The sequence below is a fragment of the Alligator mississippiensis genome, chromosome 7 (genome assembly GCF_030867095.1).
Source record: "Alligator mississippiensis isolate rAllMis1 chromosome 7, rAllMis1, whole genome shotgun sequence".
NCBI classification, from domain to species: domain Eukaryota; kingdom Metazoa; phylum Chordata; order Crocodylia; family Alligatoridae; genus Alligator; species Alligator mississippiensis.
In genome coordinates this window covers 4855699-4877373 of record NC_081830.1, presented here as the reverse complement: position 1 = coordinate 4877373, position 21675 = coordinate 4855699, and the positions used below count along the sequence as shown (strand labels likewise).

General features: G+C 41.1%; 3 protein-coding genes across 3 annotated transcripts; 2 read left to right on the top strand and 1 right to left on the bottom strand.

Annotated features, from left to right (window-relative positions):
* Positions 1-1248: 1248 nt before the first annotated feature.
* Positions 1249-2190, top strand: LOC102565742 (olfactory receptor 6C74-like). The gene has a single exon (XM_006266748.1). It carries the CDS (start codon positions 1249-1251, stop codon positions 2188-2190), a length of 942 nt encoding a protein of 313 aa, XP_006266810.1.
* A 6896-nt stretch (positions 2191-9086) lies between these two features.
* Positions 9087-10025, top strand: LOC102565980 (olfactory receptor 6C74-like). Its single transcript, XM_006266749.2, has one exon. It carries the CDS (start codon positions 9087-9089, stop codon positions 10023-10025), a length of 939 nt encoding a protein of 312 aa, XP_006266811.1.
* Positions 10026-20082: 10057 nt separating this feature from the next.
* On the bottom strand, positions 20083-21039 carry LOC102566220 (olfactory receptor 6C74-like). The gene has a single exon (XM_006266750.3). The coding sequence runs from the start codon at positions 21037-21039 to the stop codon at positions 20083-20085; it is 957 nt and encodes a 318-aa protein (XP_006266812.1).
* Between the last annotated feature and the right edge of the window lie 636 nt (positions 21040-21675).

Below are 21675 nucleotides of genomic sequence, written 5' to 3'. Positions count from 1 at the left end.
ACATCTGATCTTCACATAAGACAAAGACAGGAAGGTGAATCCAGCAGACTGTGGATACACAAGGTAAATATGAGAAACGAATGCTTAATGTGAAGAGCAGAAGCTGTTGCATGATGCCTCTGAGTGGCTACAAAAGGCTATTTTTAGGAGGCATGAAAAGGGGACATGGCAAATGTTTTGTAGCTTCTTAAGTGGTCTTAGGTGTTCAGGTGAGAAAAATATTACTTTCAACTTCAGAGGTAATATACCACTGCTATAGTGGTAAAAACCCATTTTGCAAAATAGGATTATAGGAGAGTAGGGCTGGAAGGGTGCTCACAAGATCCTCTAGTCAAGTGTACTCGCACATTTTCGCTCAAATGTGGGTGTAGCTTTGATGGCATAAGTTACGTACATATAGTCACCTGAATGTTACTAGTCACTGGCATTTGCATCTTCTGCCAACTTAACTAGCAAAATGTTTCCGTTATCATTTAGGTTTCCGTTGATTATGTCAGGTAACACTGGGGACAGAAGCGTGCCATTTATGTTCCTTGCCGATTTCTCCTGACCATTCATCACTCAAAGTACTCCTTTAGCTTAGTGGGCTATGGTGTCTCATATAGGAATAGGGTGTAGAGATGGAGAAGAGAGCCTCAAGGTCAGGGATGGTTGGAGTTGGAAAGAGGGAATGCGAATCATCACTATTTTGTCTGCCTGGATCTCTGATTATCCAAACAATATGATACATCCTTCAGCTTTACACTCTACTGGTTTTTTTTTAAATATAGTTAAGTAAGTCACAGGGAAATCTTCTCAACATTTTTACTTATTACAAATGCTGATAAATAAAAGGGGACACTGTCCTGGATACAGTGGAGTTGTGCAGAAAATAATGAGAAATGGGAAAAGGAGGAGATTTAGTGGTGCAGGACATTTTGGGGGCACAGCTCATACTTGGTAAATGCTATAATACCCATGAAGAAAACATGCCATGGCAAGCCATCCTCTGGTCAAGGGGTTACAAAGTAGTGTGCGAGCACTTGTTATTATGGAGTTTGTGTTTATGGAGTAACGCATCTTTTGAAATGCATGTCTTTTTTGCACATATTCCTTCTCATGTGTGCATGCTCATTAGATTGCTACCGCTATCCCTTTTCATCTGCTAAGTCTCCTTTTGATGGCTGCCAAGTTTATGAATTTTGCTCTTGTGTTGTTCTTCTGTTAATTGTTTTCATATTCTGTTATTTGTTGCAAGATGAACCGTACATGGAGAACCAGACAAGGGTGACTGAGTTCATTTTCTCAAGTTTCACCAGTGACCCACAGCTGGAGATCTTCTTCTTTTTCCTGCTCTTAATTGTCTATCTCTTGACTGTTATGGGGAACATCATCATCATCACCATCACCCTGCTGGACCATTGTCTCCACACGCCTATGTACTTCTTTCTCCGGAATTATTCCTTCTTGGAAATATTTTTCACCCTTGCCTTCATCCCCAAGATGCTTGTTAACCTTCTGGTGAGCAAGAAAGCCATTTCTTTCTCTAGCTGTTTCATTCAGTTGTTTTTCTATTTTTTCACGGGCACCACTGAGTTTTTCCTTCTTGCTGTGATGTCTTTGGATCGGTATGTGGCTGTTTGTATCCCTTTGCGATATGAGACCATTATGAACATTAGTGTCTGTTTTCAATTGGTTCTGGGTTCCTGGCTACTTAGTTTCTTGTTAATGTTTCCTGCCACTATTATGTCTTCCCAGTTAGTCTTCTGTGGGCCCAATATCATAAACCATTTCCTCTGTGACATCAACCCACTCTTCCAGCTCTCCTGCTCTGATACACAGATTTTACAACTATATATCCTGGGATCAGCCTTAATGATCTTGCTGGGAACGTTAACAGTCAGCATCACCTGTTACACATACATCATCTGGACTGTTATGCGCATCCCCTCGACCACAGGGAGGAAAAAAGCCTTCTCCACCTGTTCTGCTCACCTTATGGTTGTTACCATCTTGTACGGCAGCTGCTTTTTCACCTATGTGAGGCCAGCCCAGAGTGTTTGGACAAGTTTTGACAAGGCAGTGGCCGTTCTCAACACTGTGGTGATACCGCTCTTCAACCCCTTCATCTACAGTCTCCGAAACAAGCAAGTCAAGGAGGCTTTAAGGGACTTTCATGCCAGGCTCTCTTCTAAGATCTCTAGAATTTGAAAATGTAGAGATTCCTTACAAAGACAGAAGGCCTTTGACATGGAACATTACTTTTATTTTTTTTTGGTCAAGTTTTAATTTTCTCCCATTAGTATTTCTCCTGCAAGTAGTACATTACTATATGCTTAATACAGTACATAAAGAAAGGACATAACTATTTAGTTAACCTGTTTCTTCTGTAGATATGTGGAACTTAGTAGTTCTCTGCTGTGAAAGACAGTCTATTTTATTCCCTTCATGGATGATATTGATACTTATGGCAGAAGCATTGTGGGTCATATTATTTTTGATGCTCACTAACATTGTATATGTTACACACAATTTGTTTAATACATTGGGTTTCCCAGATAGGAAAAAGGGTGCATCTACATGAGATGTTTACTGTGCAGTAGACTAAATAGCTTTAAAGTAAATATCTTGGCATTCACATGTGTGCCCCTATTAGGCTGGAGTTAATTAATTTACTGTGTAGCAGTATGGTACTTGTGATTACAAGTACTATCCTGCTTGCTGTGGAGTAAATACTCTGCAGCAGCACATGTCAATGCTGCCTTATCTTCCTGGAGCATGAGGGTGCTTCATTTTGGGGCTGCCTTCTGGGATTGTATTCCCCAACCCAGGCCTCCATGACATGTTGAACCAGAGGGAGCAGCCCTGGGTTGGCAGACTGACCCCTGGGATCCTCTGCCAGCCAGGGTTGCTCTGACCTGGCTCAGTATGCTGTAATCCTGGGTGCATGAGCAAACAGCAATAAACTCCAGAGTTTATGGCTCCTGGGTGCAAGTTCAAACAGCATGCCCAGGAGCAATACATTCCAGAGCAAGAAACTCCACAGTTTATTTCATTGCCTTAATTACACGTGTAGATTCACCCCTAGATCCATAGATTATAAAACCTAGTGTGGCCGCTTCACTAGTTTACTCCGACATGACTAATATCACAGACTCCAGACCTCTAATATTTTAATGATAGCCACTTAATCCTACATTATTTTTGTAGTTATTGTTTAAGATAAAGACTGTAGCTGAGGAACAAATAAAGTCTTGAACTGATGGAGAATTTTCCATGTCCCAGTGTTTTTTGTTTCAGTTTTCTCATCAATAGTAATTTGTTCCTAATATCTAACATAAACTTGACCAGGTCCAAACGTCCAGATCCCAGATCTCAGGTATTGCATGATAGAGCTTTTCAAAACCCGAAGGATCCCCTATGCTTTTCTATGGTATCTGCATGTCCACTTACGTCCAAACACCAGAGCATGCTGCAAAAAACTTCAGCAAGGCAGTGGCTTTTGTCCACACTGTTGTGATTCTCATTGCACTATTTTATATACACCCTTCAGAATCAGCAAGTCAAGGAGGAACTGAAGATCACCTGTGGTTAATTAGGTTCTAGGATTTAAAACCTTTAGCATGAATTACAGTGTTTATTACTTATGGTTGGCCACATATCTGTATATTAAGTAGGACTGAATGATGAGTTCCATGGAAATCTGATGAGTTTATTTATATTTGCATGCAAAGGCTGCTACTGTAGGACTTGTCATAAATAACTGTTACTGTTTCAAATGGGAACAATGACTTATAGGTTATAATTTTGTCCGTAACACACAAAAGGCACTTCTACATGTGCAATTAACATGCCACAATAAACTCTGGCACAGTTTGGACAACAGCATTTAGAGCCAAAGCAGAGCAGCACTGGGCTGGAAGCAGGTTTTGGGGGTCAGCCCCGGGCTCAGGGTCACAGCACTTGTTAAACCAGATTTGTTAAACCTGTGGCAAGAGCGAATGAGCATAATATGACTTCGCCAACAAAGCTGCCATGGGTTTTGATAGTGTTCTGAAAGGCTTCCACAGGATATGACTGCAATAAAAATTAAATGGTGAGATAAGGTCCTCTGTATTGAAGCTCTGATATGCCCTGTCAGCTTGAAGTTTTACCCATTCCATGTTCTCCTTGCAAAATGGATATGGCCACCAGTAAATGCTCTATGTGAAAGGCAAAGTCTCAACCTAAATTGTAGGCTGTTCATTTAATCCAGATCTTGATTATTTGTGTGCAAATCCCTGACTAGGAAGCTACTTCCTTTGGTTCACAGCAGATGACACCAAATGCTTGTTTTTGTCAATAAAGCATGTGAACATTGAGCAATGAAGTATTAGGCTTCCAACTTCCATTTTTTCTTAATACAATGATTTAACCCAATTTCTACTTTAATAGGATTATAGTCAGAAATTGAGATGTTGTATATTTCCACAGCTAAACAAGCAGTAACCAGAGACTGGGATGTGAGAAAATAATCAAGCCTGGTGTGTGATAAATGAACTGGTAAAAAATAGGTGTTGTCTCTCACCTTTGGGTGGCGAAGCCTCCATACATCAACCAATCTTACACCCTCTAATAAACAAGAGGGCTTGTTTTCATTTTCTGATAGACTATTAACATTAAGTGATTTATCAAGCACTGTATCCAAACATAGTTCCAATCACCATATAAAATGATTCATATGTAGGACTTTGTTGCTAGCATATTGGTAATGTATGAAGAAAATGTAGCATCTCAACCACTAAGATTATAGTACTGCCTATAATTAATTCTCTATTGTTAAACATACCTTTTATTAGTACAGACATCCCCTCAGGATCAATCCATTTGTTAATTAATTAAATTAATCTGGTTTTGAATTAATATATCTGTGCCTTTGCTTCGAGACTTAAGCGAAGAGTGAAATACAGACCTAGAGTGAAAGAGTGAAATATAGACATCAAGAGTGAAATACAGACATTAGGGTTTTTTTTTTTACTTATCATCATCTTCAGGTTTTAAATGCATTTCTTGTAACAAAGCAATCTGACCGTCCGTAGATTTTAAATGTCTGAGCACTTTCATGCTTTTGCTGGCTTCATTCAATCCTTTCACAGTCCACGAAATATTATTATGCTATTGTTTGCAGTACAACAAGGACAAGTGCAGAGTACTGCACCTAGGGTGCACAAATATCCAGCACATCTACTGGCTGGGAAGTGACTCTCTCAGCAGCACAGAAGTGGAAAGGGATCTCAGAGTCCTAGTGGACTCCAAGATGAACATGAGTCGTCAGTGTGACAAAATCATCAGCAAAGCTAACTGCACTTTATCATGTATCAGCAGATGCATGACAGATAGATCCGAGGAGGTGATACTTCCCCTCTATGCAGCATTGGCCAGACCGTAGTTGGAGTACTGCATTCAGTTTTGGGATCTGTACTTCAAGAAGAATGTTGATAGACTCGAGAGGGTCCAGAGGAGGATCACAAGTATGATTAGGGGCTTACAGGACAAGCCCTATGAGGAGAGACTGAGGGACCTGGACCTCTTCAGCCTCTGCAAGAGAAGGCTGAGAGGTGATCTTGTGGCTGCCTACAAATTCATTAGGGGGATGCAGCAAGGGATTGGAGATGCTCTGTTCACCAGGGCGCCTCTTGGGGTAACAAGGAACAATGGTCATAAACTGGCAGAGAGCAGATTTAGGCTAGACATCAGGAAAAAACTTCTTCACAGTAAGGGTGGCCAAAATTTGGAATGGGCTTCCAAGGGAGGTGGTGCTCCCCCCTACCTTGGGGGACTTAAGATTCAGCTGGATAAGCATCTGGCTGGGGTCATTTGACCCCAGCACTCTTTCCTGCCTATGCAGGGGGTCGGACTTGATGATCTGTTGAGGTCCCTTCCGACCCTAACATCTATGAATCTATGAAATGTCATTTGTTATCCCCGTAGTATATTGAATGGAATTGCCAAGCTCCTGAGGACAAAGAGGGAACATAACAACAACAAAAGAACAAAATAATACAATCAAATAAAAAAAGAAAACAGACTAATATCACACCAGTTTGGCAGCCTGACGGCTCATAGTAATACAAACAAACTCCCCACTCCATGCACTAAGCAGTTAAAACTATTAGATTGCTATTTCAGCATCAACCATGTATTAATTTTAATCCCTTATCTAAGGGATTAAAATCCACTAACAAAAGAATATTACACTGGAGTGTATTGCTCCCCAGCACCACATTTGAATGTGTGCCGGGGACTGCAGGAGGATGAGCCCGGTTGGAGCAGCCCCAGGTGGCAAGGGGTCTGCAGAAGTCAGCCTGTGCCTGGGGCTGCTGCAACCTTCTCACGCTCATCACTAACCTGTTTGGGAGATCCAGGCTCTGCCCTTTTCATATGGTTGGATTTATTTATGTAACTTGCCAAAAACAAAATCACCTTGGTACTGACAGGTTGCTAAATAAGTATGGAGAGCTGCAGAGCTTGGTGTTTGGGCAGCCATCTTGTAGCATGGTACCATGTAACTCTTCCCCACCCTGGCCAGATTAATAGATTTTAAGGCCTAAAGATACCATATTGATCACCTACGCAGGGGTCCAACTATATTTTCAGATGGCAAAACCATATTCAAAGTCTAAAATTATCAGATCCTCATACTTAGCTCAATAGCCTAGTTTATTGGGACATAATCCAAGGTAGCCATAGTGCTGGGGTCTAACCCACCTCACCCAGAGAAGGCTGGAAAATAGATCTAAGCACAGTAGTATAATGCCCAGTCCATAAGTTAGGCACTATCGTAACCAAAATTAGAATACAAGGCCTCCTCCTAGCTAGAACATCCACCATCTCATTGAGCCACACAGCTTCTGGCTTGCTGCTTTCTTCTGTCTAACCATATCTCACTGCCATGGACATTCAGTAGGCTACTTTCAAGGGCCTGAGTAGATCATGGATGCTTGTGGCACCCATAGCTGAATAGTAAACTTTGCCAAAAACATTAGTAGTAGTTGCACAGCTAGCTAACTTACATGTAGGTGCACAAAGTTAAGTAAGAGTCTCCCTTTCCTGCTCCAAGTAAACCGAGGCACCTCTTTCTCTTCTATCTAATGCCTGATAATCATTGTTTATTGCTTATAGTTAGTGTATAAGATGCAACTCTATCCTGGTTTTTGCCTCACTTCACACTAACATGGCCATTCACCTTTCTTAATTCAAAGGCCACTGTCAAAGGTAGCCATAGTGGTTCTGGTTTGTAGACTCTTTTCTTCTGTATGTGTCAAAAAAGAGGGGGGAGGAAGGGAAGAGAGAGAGAGGGAGAGACAGAGAGGAAGCCAGACTGAAAATAATGTTAGAGTTATGTGTTTTTCCAGATTAATTCTTTTTTTTCCCAAGAGAGATTAGCTGAACAACCTCTTGTGCTTTCAGTAAACTTTCCTTTATAGTAAACCAAACTGTGCTGTGTGTGTGAGGAAGCTTCTAGCTAATTAGCCCCCAGGGTGCCAGCACAGGTAAAAAGAGAAGCTACCTTTGCACAAGTAAAATAAAAGGGACTTGACAAAAATGGGGTCGGGGGAATGTCCAGAAAGGACTGTTGCTATGGGTTATCCCCTTTTCATTGCCACAGTGATGGATGAGAGTGCAGCATATCCTCTTTATTCTTCTGGGTTTTTTTCTCTTTATCGTATAAGACATTGAAGAGACAAATCAGCCACTGGACAAAGTGCTCTGTGCACACAAGTATGTGGGAATAAGGAGGCCATGCCATTTCTTAGGCATCTTATCTTTTTTCAAGGCAAAGAAAGAAAGGTGATTCCAGCAGATTGAGGATACACAAGGTAAAAATGAAAGTCTAATGCTTAATGTGATCAGCGGAAGATGTTTTGTGATACCTACACCATCATGGTGTAGAGTGGCAATAAAAGGGTATTTTAGGAGGGATGAGAAGGAGACACGGCGAAAGTCCTGTAGCTTCTTATGAGGTGTAAAGTGTTCAGGCCAGAGGAAAGATACCACTCAACTTCAGACGTAAGATAAAACTCCTACAGTGTTAAAAATTCCATTTAGGAAAATTAGGATCATAGGAAAGTAGGGCTGAAAGGGACCTTCACAAGGTCATCTTGTTTCGTATATTTGACCATTTTCAGTAATGAGAGTGTAACTTTGGTAGCATTAAGCTACATAGGTATAGTAACTTGAATGTTTTTGGACTACGAACATTTAACCATGCAATTCATATCACCTTTCAAAGTGACTTTTCCTCTTCATAACTAACTAGTTACTTGCATTGACATCTAGCCAAAATTTTCCAACAGCATTTAGGGTCCTGATGAGTATGTCACTTAACACTAGGAACAGAATCGTGTAGTTAATGTTCCTTGCCATTTTTCTGATGACCACTCTTTACTCAAAGTACTCTGTCCTAGTGGGACCTGGTGCCTGATACAGGACTAGGGTGCAAAGATGGAGAGAATAGATTCAAGGTCAAGGGTGTTTGGGGTAAGCAAGGGGAAATGCAATTCAACAGCATTGTGGCTACCCAGATCTCTGATTATCCAAACTAAAGGACGCATCCTTCAGCTTCACATGCTACTGTTCATGCAATACTGTTAGCAATAGTTACAAAGAAATTTTTAAAACATTTTCATTTATTACAAATGTTGATAAATAACAGGTGACAATATCCTGGCTACACTGGAGTTGTTCAGGAAATAGTAGAGACACAGAAAAGGGAGAAGGTTTAGTGGTGCATCACGTTTGAAGGCAGAGGTCTTATTATTTCATAAGACATACTGTAAAAATGCTATAATATCCACAAAGAAAAGATGCCATGGCATGCCATCCTGTGTTAATGAGGTCAGAAAGTAATGGGCCACCACTTGTGTTTTTGGAGCTTGTGATTATGGAGTACTGCATGTTTCAAAATACATTTCTTTCTCATGTGTATATGCTCTTTAGATTGCTAAATCTTTCTTTCTCCTGCCAGTGCTTCTTTTGGTGGTTGCCAAGTTTATGAATTTTGCTCTTTTCTTATTGTGCTGTTAACTGTTTTCATATTCTGTTATTTGTTGCAAGATGAACCGTACATGGAGAACCAGACGATGGTGACTGAGTTCATTTTCTCAAGTATCACCAGTGACCCACAGCTGGAGATCTTCTTCTTTTTCCTGCTTTTACTCGTCTACCTCTTGACCCTGATGGGAAACATCATCATCATCACCATCACCCTCCTGGACCATCGTCTCCACACACCTATGTACTTCTTTCTCCGGAATTATTCCTTCTTGGATATAGTTTTCACCCTTGACTTCATCCCCAAGATGCTCATCAACCTCCTAGTCAAGAAGAAAACCATATCTTTCCCTAGCTGTTTCATTCAGGTGTTTTTCTTTTTCCTCCCAGGCGTTGCAGAGCTCTTCCTCCTTGCTGTGATGTCTTTGGATCGGTATGTGGCTGTTTGTATCCCCTTACGATATACAACCATTATGAACAGCAGTGTCTGTTGGCAGTTGGTTCTGGGCTCCTGGCTGCTTAGTTTCTTGTTAATGTTCCCAGCCACCATTATGACTTCCCAGTTAGTCTTCTGTGGACCCAATATCATAAACCATTTCTTCTGTGACTTCAACCCACTCTTTCAGCTCTCCTGCTCTGATACACAGTTCATGCAACTATTTATCCTGGGATTAGCCATTATTAGTTTGCTGGGAACACTAACAGTCAGCATCATCTGTTACGGATACATCATCTGGACTGTTATGCGCATCCCCTCGACCTCAGGGAAGAAAAAAGCCTTCTCCACCTGTTCTGCTCACCTTATGGTTGTTACCATCTTGTACGGCAGCTGCATTTTCACCTATGTGAGGCCAGTCCACAGTGTTTGGACGAGTTTTGACAAGGCAGTGGCCGTTCTCAACACTGTGGTGATACCGCTCTTCAACCCCTTCATCTACAGCCTCCGAAACAAGCAAGTCAAGAAGGCTTTAAGAGACTTTTACACCAGGCTTTCTTCCAAGACCTGTAGATAATAATAATTCTGACACCTTATAATAATTAAAAGGTGTCAGAAGACAATTAACATGGTGCATTATTTTTTATTTGCTCAAGCTTTAATTTTCAGTTATATTCTAGGATTTTGAACCTTTGGCTGGAACTGAAGAGTTTATTAATCATGATTAGCCACATAACTGTATTTTAAGCAGGACTGGATGTTCATGTCCATAGAAATCCAAGAAATGTATTTATAGTTGCATGAAATGGCTTCTACTATATTAGCTGTCATAAATAAGTGTTCTTCAAATGGCAACAATTAATTAGAGGTTACAGCCAGGGAGTCAAACCATTAACTGTTTTGGTCCAATTCCAGTTCAGGTTCAGCTGCAATTGAAGTTGTTCCAGTTTGGTTCTGGTTCTAAAACTGGTTTGGCGCACATAACTAACCAGTTCAGGGCCAGTTCACATGATAACATTTAAATGAGGCACATTATTTATAATGATGATCATTTGCACAGTAGCAAGCTAATAGGTCTAAAACTGCTGCAACCAAGTGTCAGCAGTAAGGACTATGAAACATGCATGAAACAAAAAATAAATGCTAAGTACTTAACAAATAAATGTTTTTGTATTTGCACTGTTTAATTTTAATTGTACAATCTGAGACATGTGTAATAGGTGAAGAAGCAACCAAATCAATTTTAAAAAGAGGAACGAAAGGAAAAGGACTTAGTAAATAACCACAGAACAGTCACTGTGCTTATTTCACTTCTCAAGATTATATAATTTTCAACTGATTTAATAAAACTAGGGAAACAAAGAATTATCAACCTTAAACAGATGGATCTTAGGCCTGTTTTATTTCCAACACGCTTGACTTGCATTGTTTTCCACTCAGTATTACAGCTTTCTGTCATTTCTATTCAATCTCACTAGCAGAACATCCTCCAAAATTGCCTCCTTGATATCGGATCTTTGTGGTGACAGTATGAATTTTAAACTAAAAAAATGCCTGTTCATTGCTTACTTGAGTTGATGGAACTGACAAGGCAACCTGAGCCAATAGGTATTGCTCACATCTAGATATTTTTTGTCTCTCGGTATTTCAAAATATTTACATTTTTATTCAGTTGTGGCTGATCCAGAAATGAGTCCAGAAATGAACTCATCCTGTTTGACTGGGTGCCAGAAGACGGTGACTCTTGTTGCTTCAAGTTCTTTCTTGACTGAAGGAATGATTCCAAGTCATCATCATCCTTTTCTGTGTGTGTAGTATGCAGATTAGAGTCAAATGATGATTCAACTTTCATATTGTTGCCAAGAATGACAATTCCCATCCTCTGCCACGTTGACATGAGATGACGCTTGGCTTTCTGTCCATTCTAGGTAACACCAGCAATTGTTACCTAGAATCTAGGTATATAGTAGGGCTGTGCGAAATGGAAGAGTTTCATTTCAACCAGCGTTTCAACATTTTGACAGAACAGTGTTTCATTCTGACTTTGTTTTGAGTTGAAATGGCTGTTCCATTGAAACATTTTGCCATTTCTACCCTGTTTTGCCCATAGGATATCATGTGGAAGTTCAAAACAGGATATAACTATGTCATTTCTGGGCAGAACTGAATGAAACTTGCAGAAGTTGTAGCCCCTTCTGAGGGCATGATGTGTGCCAAGTTTCAGGAAGATTTATGTAGGGGATTTGGAGAAACTGAACCCCACAATCCTGAGAACAAAACTCATGTCATGTGTATGTGTTAAGCCATAGCAGGGTCAAAACTGCAGGGGTGGTAGCCCCTGGTGAGGCCATTCAGCATGCCACATTTCAAGGTGATAGGTGTAGGGGGTTCACCTATCAAAAACTGCACCCTGAAATCCTGAAAGCAAAACTTGTCATGTGTACGTGTTAGGACACAGTGGGGTCAAAACCTTTGTGGCCCCTGCTGAGGCCACAAAGCCTGCTAAGTTTCATGGTGATAGGTTCAGGGGAACTGCACCCCAAATTCTTGAAAGCAAAACTCATGTCACGTGTATATGTTAAGCCACAGTGGGGTCAGAACTACAGGCATAGTAGCCCCTGCTGAGCCACAAAGCCTGGCAAAGTTCAAGATAATAGGTACAGGGGTCTGGGGGGAACTGCACCTCAAGCTATGGACAAGCAAAACTTGTGTCATGGGTGCTTGTGCAACTGTGTCTGTTTTGGGGCAGTTGATTGTCAACTGCCCCAAGACCAACACAGTCAGTTGTAGCACTCATTTCAGAGCTATTTCTAGTATTTTGAACAACTCTTATCTATGGCAACAGGCCAATACACCTCCCTGTGTTTTTGAACATGGGATTGATCCATGGTTATGGACTCTTCATGCCAAATATTAGCACCCCCATTCTTTTTTTTCAGCCACTTTTTATAGTTTTTTGGTTATGTTGAATTCTCTCCTCTCGATGCCAGTGGATCTTTAGACACCAATTAAGTAGTAAGCTTTTTTTTGGAATTTTTTTGACAGAATATCTCTGATCACTTTTTTCATATTGTGTTCTGGAATCAGGGGTCTTTGTCTAAATTTCTGTCTCTCTCTCTTTCTGGAGACAGCATGGGTTAAATCCCCTTTCCCTTTCCATATCTAAGTGACGATTACATATTCAGGAATTTACAAGGCTTGCCGTGTACCCACAGTTTAGAGTCCAAATACCTATGTTCACCCTGTGCTTCCCTTCTGAACATGTAGGCTGCATTTTAGCTGCAAGGGTCAGCCATGAGGCACAGAATTGCATGGACATACATGTAATATTGGGTAGGTTCCAAAATGCTGGTTCTAACAGAAGTGCACATTTGTTGGAGGAGATGGGCCAAGGTGCCTTATTGCCCAAGTGCCTGCAAGGTGGGACACATTAGCACCAAGGGAGACACCTGAGTTCAGTTGCATCCATTACTCAAGGCTTGAGTTTGCCTTCAGCCTTGCAGCCAACAGCCTGAACCATCAGAGCACAGCTGAGGCATTACAGAGTAGGACAATGATTTTGGCTGCTTGCTTCTAGAGTCCATAAAGCATTCAGCTGCCACAATGCCAAGAGCTGTACATCCCTAATTACCCTGACTATCCTTGGGGAAGTGAACGTGGAGACTAACTATCCACTCTGCTCTGCTGGAAGAGGGCTGATAAAAAATGTCCACATCCTTTCTTTTGGAAGTTTGGTTTAAGCAGAGAACTGCATGGCTCGTGTTTATTTCCAGGAGACAATATTACATGTGTGTCACAATGAACCAGATTTAGACTGGTAATCTTGATGCTTCCACTTTAGCACTGCAATGTTCAGGAGAGGTGTCTGTCTACCTGGCACTTAGGGACCTGACTTGGGATGCATATAATGGGTGACCTAAATGCAGTGTTGCCTGGTATTTTCCATCCTTCAGTTGAGGATGGCTATGAAACACTGATGTAGTCCCCTGATGTACACACAAATTTGCTTGTGCAGCTGAAAACCTGTCACAACCACAGCACAGGTAATAGAGTATGGGGTCTGTATGGCCATTTCCTTTTGATATTATATTTAAACTGTTAAAACGTTGTACCTTCACTGTGTTGAAAAACTGCCAGAAACAAGTACAATGATTTGTCTGTGCATGGATCAGAATGGAGATGCAGAGGAATGGAGCATAGGATTGTGAGTGCCAGTGTGTGCAATATACTGATGTATATCAGAAGATTGGATGGTGTTATAAATCTGCTACATAACTGCAAAGAGAAACTGTGAATGTAATGTTTGACCCCAGTGCTCTTTCCTGCCATGGCAGGGGGTCGGACATGATGATCTGCTCAGGTCCCTTCTGACCCTGCCTACTATGAATTCTACAGATGCTTGACAACACCCATCTGGAAGGCCTATTCCTGGGGTTATTTAGCTTCTCAGGTGGGAAAAGCAGAGGCTGGTGAGGGGAGAGGGGTAGAGAGAGAGAGTGAATGTCAGGGGGAAGAATCCTTGAATGAAACAGTGTCTGGTTTGCAAGTTACTTGATGTAAAATGCCTTTCACAGAGAGAGAGAGAGAAACTGGGAGAATGGCAGGAAGAGAATGGGAACTCATGGTGGTTTCTCTGTGGTTTTCAAACTCAACTTCTACTTGCATAACAAATTACAGCGCCTGCTTCTCATTCCCTGGTCTCTGCTGCCCTCTTGTGAATGAGAAAATGAACTGATTTCAATCTTAGAATAAAATAAAATCAACCTACTGCAGTCACAGCTGGATTTCTCCAACCCGTTTCTTCTGGAAGCCAGTGTTTCCAAATTGTACAGACTGGGGATTCACCTTCTCAAGGGACAAAGCTGTATATAGAGGAGTCTTAGACAAAACAAATGGATTCATCCTGGGAGAAAAATATGTGATCGGTTCTACCTTATAAGAAGAGAAATTCTAAAAAAAAAATTAAATAAAAATTGTTAAGACCTGTTCTATTCCCCTCTGTTCAGTTGTGGTTTTCACAGGTGCTTTTATTACCATAATGTCTGATCACTTTTAAGAACTAAGAGAGTCATGGGATTCAGATCTCAAGACCACAAGAGAGTGAGAAATTAGTGTCAAGCATTTGGGGAGATGATTAGTATGACCGACAGGAAATGCTGCTTCTCCAAACAATTGGAAACAATTCAGAATGGCAAATATCACCACAAAATGGATATACACAAAACAGTCTTTTGGAGAGGCACGAAATAGGATTTTCAGAATACATTTTGATAGATGCCTTCATGCTGAGTCAGCTCCTCTGCTATTCCTCCTTGAGAAGGGAACATAGTATTTCCACCTTCCTATTAGTGGTTTCTCTCAAGTATTTGGTAATTGCTTTCCTGTGCCACTGAAAAGGGAATTACATTCCAGACATTCTTGTTCTGTATTCTTGCAACATGTAAGAGTTTTTTACCATGTAGCATATTGATGCTCGGGTGATAACTGTGCAATAAAATCAACCTCAAGTCTGATGCCTTCCCTGTGCTGCAGGTAGAGGAGATGATAGAAGAGATCGGCCCAGGCCAAATATATTTCCACACTAGATTTAACAAAGGGTTACTGGCAAAAACCCAGAAAATCTATTCTAATAGAAACAGAATTCAATAATAAAAAAAGTCTTTCTTGGGGCACTACTTAGTAACAACAATGTTTTACCCTATAAGGAGAGACGCATCTATGTGTGCGTGTATGCATATGTAAATGTACATGTCTTAGATTGACCATATAGGTAGATGCAGGGAAAGGGAGATCTATTCTGTTTTATTCTGTTCTGTTTTGTTTTGGTTTTTTCCTTCATCCTTCTTTACTTTAGAACCTGAACATCTTCAAAAAACAAATGAAACGAAGGACTCGCTTCTTCTACCTGTAGTGCAGGTAATAAGGGCCCATGTGAAAGTGAAATAAAATAATATAAGGGATTTTGGAAGACATTTGAGATGGCTGAAATAGAAGAAATGTCTCTGGAATTATTTCAAGTGTGAATTTGATCCAAAGTGTGAAAAACATCAATCCTGGCCTGATCAGCTATTCAGATTATTAGAAGGGTCCAGTGATAGGTGTGGGTCAATGTGTGTCACAGAGGAGGGCCAGAGAGAGAGAGAGAGGCAAGACCAGTGACAAAGATAAAGGCAGACAAAACATAGGAAACATCTGTGGTTTCTCTGTGGTTTTCAAATACAACCTCAACTTTCAATAAAAAGTGCAGCTGCAGATATTCATTGTGTGGTCTTTGCCCTCCAGCACCTGTGATGTTGATTCACTTAACCTTGAAAGTATTCAAAGGAAATGTCACCTGCTTTCACTAATTGCAACTGGAATTCATTAAACAATGGTCCTCATACTATCCAAGTTTGGAACCTAAGTTGATTGGAGTTCTCTCAACATCAGGTCATTTGGGCAGGGACAAGACAGAAGCCCATTTAAAACAAAGGATTTTTTGGCTGGGCCTGTATCAGATCATGAGAAAATACTGTAAAGAATGCCCAAAGTGCCGGGTATAAACCTGCAAGGGTACGTCTAGTGTCCATGCTGTTGATAGACCGTCCATTTGAAAGAATAGCATTGGACATTGCAGTACCATTTACAAGGAGTAATGCAGGCTATCAGTATATATTGGTAATGATAGAGTATGATATGAGGTTTCTGGACATGACACCCCTGAAAAACAGCACAGCCCCTAAGGCAGCAGAAGAACTGATAAAGTGGATCTCAAGAGCATCCCGCAGGAGATTTTAACAGATCAAGGAAAGATGTTAATGTCGAGTGTGTTACGAGGGTCAGACCCTTAAAATAAAATAGCTCCAAGCTACTGTGTACCACCTCAGACAGACAGGTTAGTGGAAAGATTCAACTGGACATTGAAAGGAATGATAAGAGCATGTATTCAGGGTGACCTGTGAAGGTGGGAGGTGATAATTCCTCCATTGCTGTTGTCAGTCAGCCTCCACAGGGTGCGCTCCTTTTGAATTAAGTATTTATCAAGGTCATAGATTCATATATCCTCAATAGATCAACAGATCATCAAGTCCAACCCTCTGCCTAGGCAGGAAAGAGTGTGGGGGTTAGATGACCTCAGCCAAATGCTTATCCAGCCTTCTCTTACAGACCCCCAAGATAGGGGAGAGCACAGCCTCCCTTGGAAGCCCATTCCAAATGTTGCCACCCTTACCATGAAGAAGTTTTTCTTGATATCTAGCCTAAATTTGCTCTCTGTCAGTTTGTGACCACGGTTCCTTGTTACCCCAAGAGGCGTTCTGGTGAACAGAGCATCCTGGTGAACAGGTCATCTCATTATTATTTACAACATGGTTCAAATATATCATAACCACACACTTGGAACTGAATAGTCATCCTGTGTGAATCGTTTTCCATAAAGGCCCACCAGTGATAACTTGCTTTGTCTAAAACACAAGGTCTTCATTTTAAAACAAGCACATTCCAATACTGTTTTGTTTCCTAATGAGCCTTATTATGTGCTATGCAAAAGATCTTTTTTTTTTCTTTCCAGGTATCTCAGGGCCTTGTTTTGTGCTAGAAATAAGACTTATTTAGGCGTTTTGTTTTGTTTTCTTGTATTTTATAAATTTGTGTGGGGGAGGAGGGGAGTCCTTTGCGGTTGACCCTTTTCAGCCATTTTGTTGCATTCTGAGACAACTGCTTTCCTCCCAACTCAAATGGGAAAAATATCAACATTTTCATTGAAAGAAATAGAATGTTTTACTAGAAAAAAATAGATGCCCAATATTTTATTTGGAATTATGAAAATGGGTTGTTTTGATATTTACATCCAAATCAGAAACTTTCCAGAACTTGGTTAAAAAAATGTTTCCTCTCAGGTTGGTTTAACTACAAGGAGGTTTCATGGTAGAGAAAGTTCCCTGCACCCATTCTCCATTCTATACTATGTCCTTGACTAAGGCCCAGTTTGGGAACCAAAGCCAGGATTTCCCTTGTGTGGGGGAGGTGAATGACTGATAACCAAGTGTGTTGACTTTTGGGGGGAAATGTTCTTCTTGGCTAAGCTAGAGGTTATCAGAATGATAAGAAAGGGTGAATACCTTAATGTCCCCCAAACCAAGGTTTGCTTGATGGTCAGCCCCACCCTGGAATGTAAAAAGAAAGTAGTGACCAACTTTGGAAGACTGGACCTGGCGAGTCAGTCTACGAGCCCAGGGCTGCTCCAACGGGGCTCCACGTGCTGTGGAGGGGCTGGCTGAAGCACAAGGGTTTGTCAATGCAGGACTACCCGGCAAACACCCCTACACTGAAGCACCCTAGGCCCCAGCCAACACCTCCACTGCACATGGAGCACTCTGGAGCAATATGCTCTTGAGTTTATTCATGTGCATTAATTGCAAGCGTAGATGTGTCCACTGTCAGCTAACTTAAGCCATTTAAAACCTTGCCTTTTTCTCTTCCTTAAGCTACATATCCCATTATCCACTGTTGACAGCTTATAAAACAAGAGCTGTAGGATCATAGAAAAGCAGAGCTAGCAGGAAGTCTCATCTAGTTCAACCTCCTGCTGTAGGCAAGATCACCCCTGTCTAAATCATCTGAGGCAAGTATGTTTGTCTAACCTGCTTGTAAAACCTTCCAAGGATGTAGGATGGTGATACTATTACATGTCATTTGATTTACTTCAGACCATTTTTCCACTTTATCAAGCCATGCTCAACCCTAATTCTACCCCTTAAAGTGTTCACTGCCTCACTCAGATTGGTGTCACCTGCAAATTCACTAATCGCACCCTCAGTCCAATTCTCAAAATCACTAATGAAGGTATTAAACAATACTTGGGCTAAAGCAGACACCTGGAAAACCCTATCAAATTCCTCCTCCTAGGTTAGATGTCAAACCCTTGATAACTATTTTTTGAACACAGTGCCATACTCACTATAGAGTGCTTTCTGTTAGACCCTGACTCCATGCGGCGCCCAACGACTAGGGAGACAACGGTCCAGTTACCCAGGGACCCTGTTACTCATTAGCCAGAGCAGAGCAGGGAGCAAACACCAGCACACATTGCTCGCAACAGCTTTATTCAGAATGGAGACAGCTTCGGGCCAGCTCCCACACCAATGGAACATGGAGAGCCACAATGAACAATAGTTTTTTTTCCCATATTTATACACTTTGGTTTATACTTATTAACATTTACTCTACTTCCATCCGGCCTTCTGTTCCACCCATTTCTCCTCCCATCTCAAGCTTCTCCTCTGTTTACTGTTTGCTTCATTAGCATGGAATCACCTATGCATGTCATTCATTTACGTGACTTCTTGCTATGAGTGCATGTAAAGACCTTGACTCCTTTTCTTCAGTCAATGGGCAGACTTTGACCAAAACTTGGAAGCTTCTGGAGGCTTCTTCACCAATCATCATTCACCTTTTTACATATGTTCATCTTGGATTCTGTTACCGATTACATGTTGTTTTCCACATTCGAGTCTGTTTTTTCATCTTAGGTTGTACTATCTTCCACCTTTTTGGGCCCCTCTATCTGATCTCGTTCCTTACTGTAGCTGGTTCACAGCACACAGACTCACACAGATTCCCTTGCTGCTTTTTCCTCAGAAAATGGTCGATACAGTTAAAATGGTTACTTAGCATGACTTAGAATGACTTTGTGAAAATCCAAAAGACTCTGCTTTACATGAGAACAGAGCACCTAGAAACAGCCATGTTGGTTAAATGAGTGTGTAGGTCTAAGAACGGTCCCTCTCCTTAAAGTGAAGGAATTATAGATGTGATTTTCTAATGGGAAACAGAACTGCACCCCCAAACATAGCACAAAACATGTCTCTCAGGGATGTTTTATGATCATCATTATTTCACAGATGTTTGTTTGATCCCATTACTGCTAATGCAAAGAAAAACTTCTACTCCCTTCATCATGGCGTAGAGAGTAACCAATAGTTAAAGCAACCGATCAAGGGATTACTTTTTTTTTTGTTTGGAACAAAAAGTTTGAGCCAGGCTTTGGTGTTCTTCAGAGATTGTTTGACCTCTCCTTTCATCAGTGTGTAGATGAAGGGTTTGGGGGAAGAGTAAAGAATAGACCACCACTTTGTTGGGTTCAAAGGAGCCAGTTTCCATAGGCTGGGCATACATAAGGATGTGGGTACCATAGATGATACTGACTGCAGTGATGTAGGAGGCACAGGTAAAGATTTTCTTTCAGAGAATGAAACATATGGGTACCCCCCAAATTGAGTTTGGGTATGTGAAAATGCAACATTATACTCTTTATATAAAAGCATCCTCACAAATATTACTGGCTTCTAAGGCAGAAGGTGTCACCTTCCTATGAAGCCTTGCAGAGTCTCCCACAACTACAGGCACCCCACAACTGTCAGCCATCCCAGTCCCCACATTGTGCTCAGGCAAAAAAATTCCCATAGTCAGATACTTGTGGATTTAGGGCATATTTTCAATGTCCAGTCCTGTGTTCCTATGAAGTGTTATTAGACTTACAATTTTTAAATTTTTTTTTGTTGTTTTGGTTTCCCTAAAAGCAACATATACATCCACATTGGGAATGTGGATAAGTAACAGCACCTTAACACAGTTTCAAATAGTGTTCTCATTTTTCACTTCCCACCAGATTCCCAGGACCATCGAAAACACCATGCTCGATGGGCAATATCTTTCAAGGCATTTTGAACCTGCTTATTCCTCAGGGTGTAAATGAAAGGGTTTAGTAGAGGAGAAACTATGGTGTTGAGAACAGCAACCGACTTACTGCTGTCCAGCCCATTGCTCCCTGCAGGTTTGCCATACATGAATATACAGCTGCCATAGGTGATGGAGACCACAGTGAGGTGAGAAGCACAGGTGGAGAAGGCTTTTTGCCTACCTGTAGCAGACGGGATCCTTATCACAGTGAGGGTGATTTTGATGTAAGACATGATAATGACTGTGAGACCGCTGACCAGAGAGAAAAGTGCTATAATGAGAGAAATCATATCTAAAAGTCGTCTATCTCCACAGAGCAATTTTCTCATGGGTGTACCATCACAAAAGAAGTGGTCTAAAACATTAGACCCACAGAAGGGCATCCAGACAAACAGTAGTGATGGGATAATCAGAAAGAGGAAACTTTCAATCCAAGAGCCCAAAACCAACAGTGAACAAACTCGAGTGTTCATGATGGTGTTATAATGCAGAGGGTTGCAAATGGCCACGTACCTGTCAAAGGACATTGCTGCTAATAGCAACAAGTCAGTAGTTCCCACCAAAAAATACAGAAAGGATTGAGTAAGACACCCAAGAAAAGAAATTGTCTTTGAGCCTAGTGCCATGTTGAACAATGCTTTGGGAATGACAACAGAAGTGAAGCCAATTTCCAAGAGAGAGAAGTTCCTGAGGAAGAAGTACATGGGGGTCTGGAGATTACTGTCGACAAGGGTGACTACAATGATCAGGAGGTTTCCCGCTATTGTCAAAATGTAGGTGATGGTGAGAATTGTGAAGATGATAATTTGCAGCTCCTGAATGTCTGTGAAGCCCAAGAGTATGAATTCGCTGATCACTGTCCGGTTCTCCATGGTGATTCCACACACGCAGACCATTTTAAAAAGGAAATATGCATAATTAACAATTGACTGTAAGCAATTAATCCTTTATTTCAAGTCATGCTGCCGAACCTACAAACTGAGATGCTAAGACAACCTATTAACTTTTCCTTTATTCCTTCTTGCTATTGTGTAACTGTCTACATGTGCTAGAAAGTAGTAGAGAATGAGCTCACTTAGGCATTCCTTTTTTAATAGGTCATGCTTGTCCACTTTTGTCTTTTCTGCTCATCTGTATATCCACCCCTACCCCGGCTGCTCATGTAAAGGTATACATTTTCAAAGTCCCTTAGGTACTCACTGTGCCAATTTCCTAGGAAATGGCATAAAAGTGGAGAAAGCAAGCTTGAAATCTTTCATGCAAACTCCCTCACAACATAACGTAAACTGTAGTCACAGATACAGGGGGAAAGACCCTGGCACATCCACATGCAAAAGTCTTACCTGCTCACACTGTCACTAGCCTTGGACTAGGTCTCCAAGTCTGGAAATTGTTGCCTCTGATCAAACTTTAATACCTTCAAGGTTATCAAACCCAGAGACACAGTATGCATCCCTGCCATTGATTTTTTTTTTCCTTTGCTGAGTGAGATTATATAAAGATTAGAA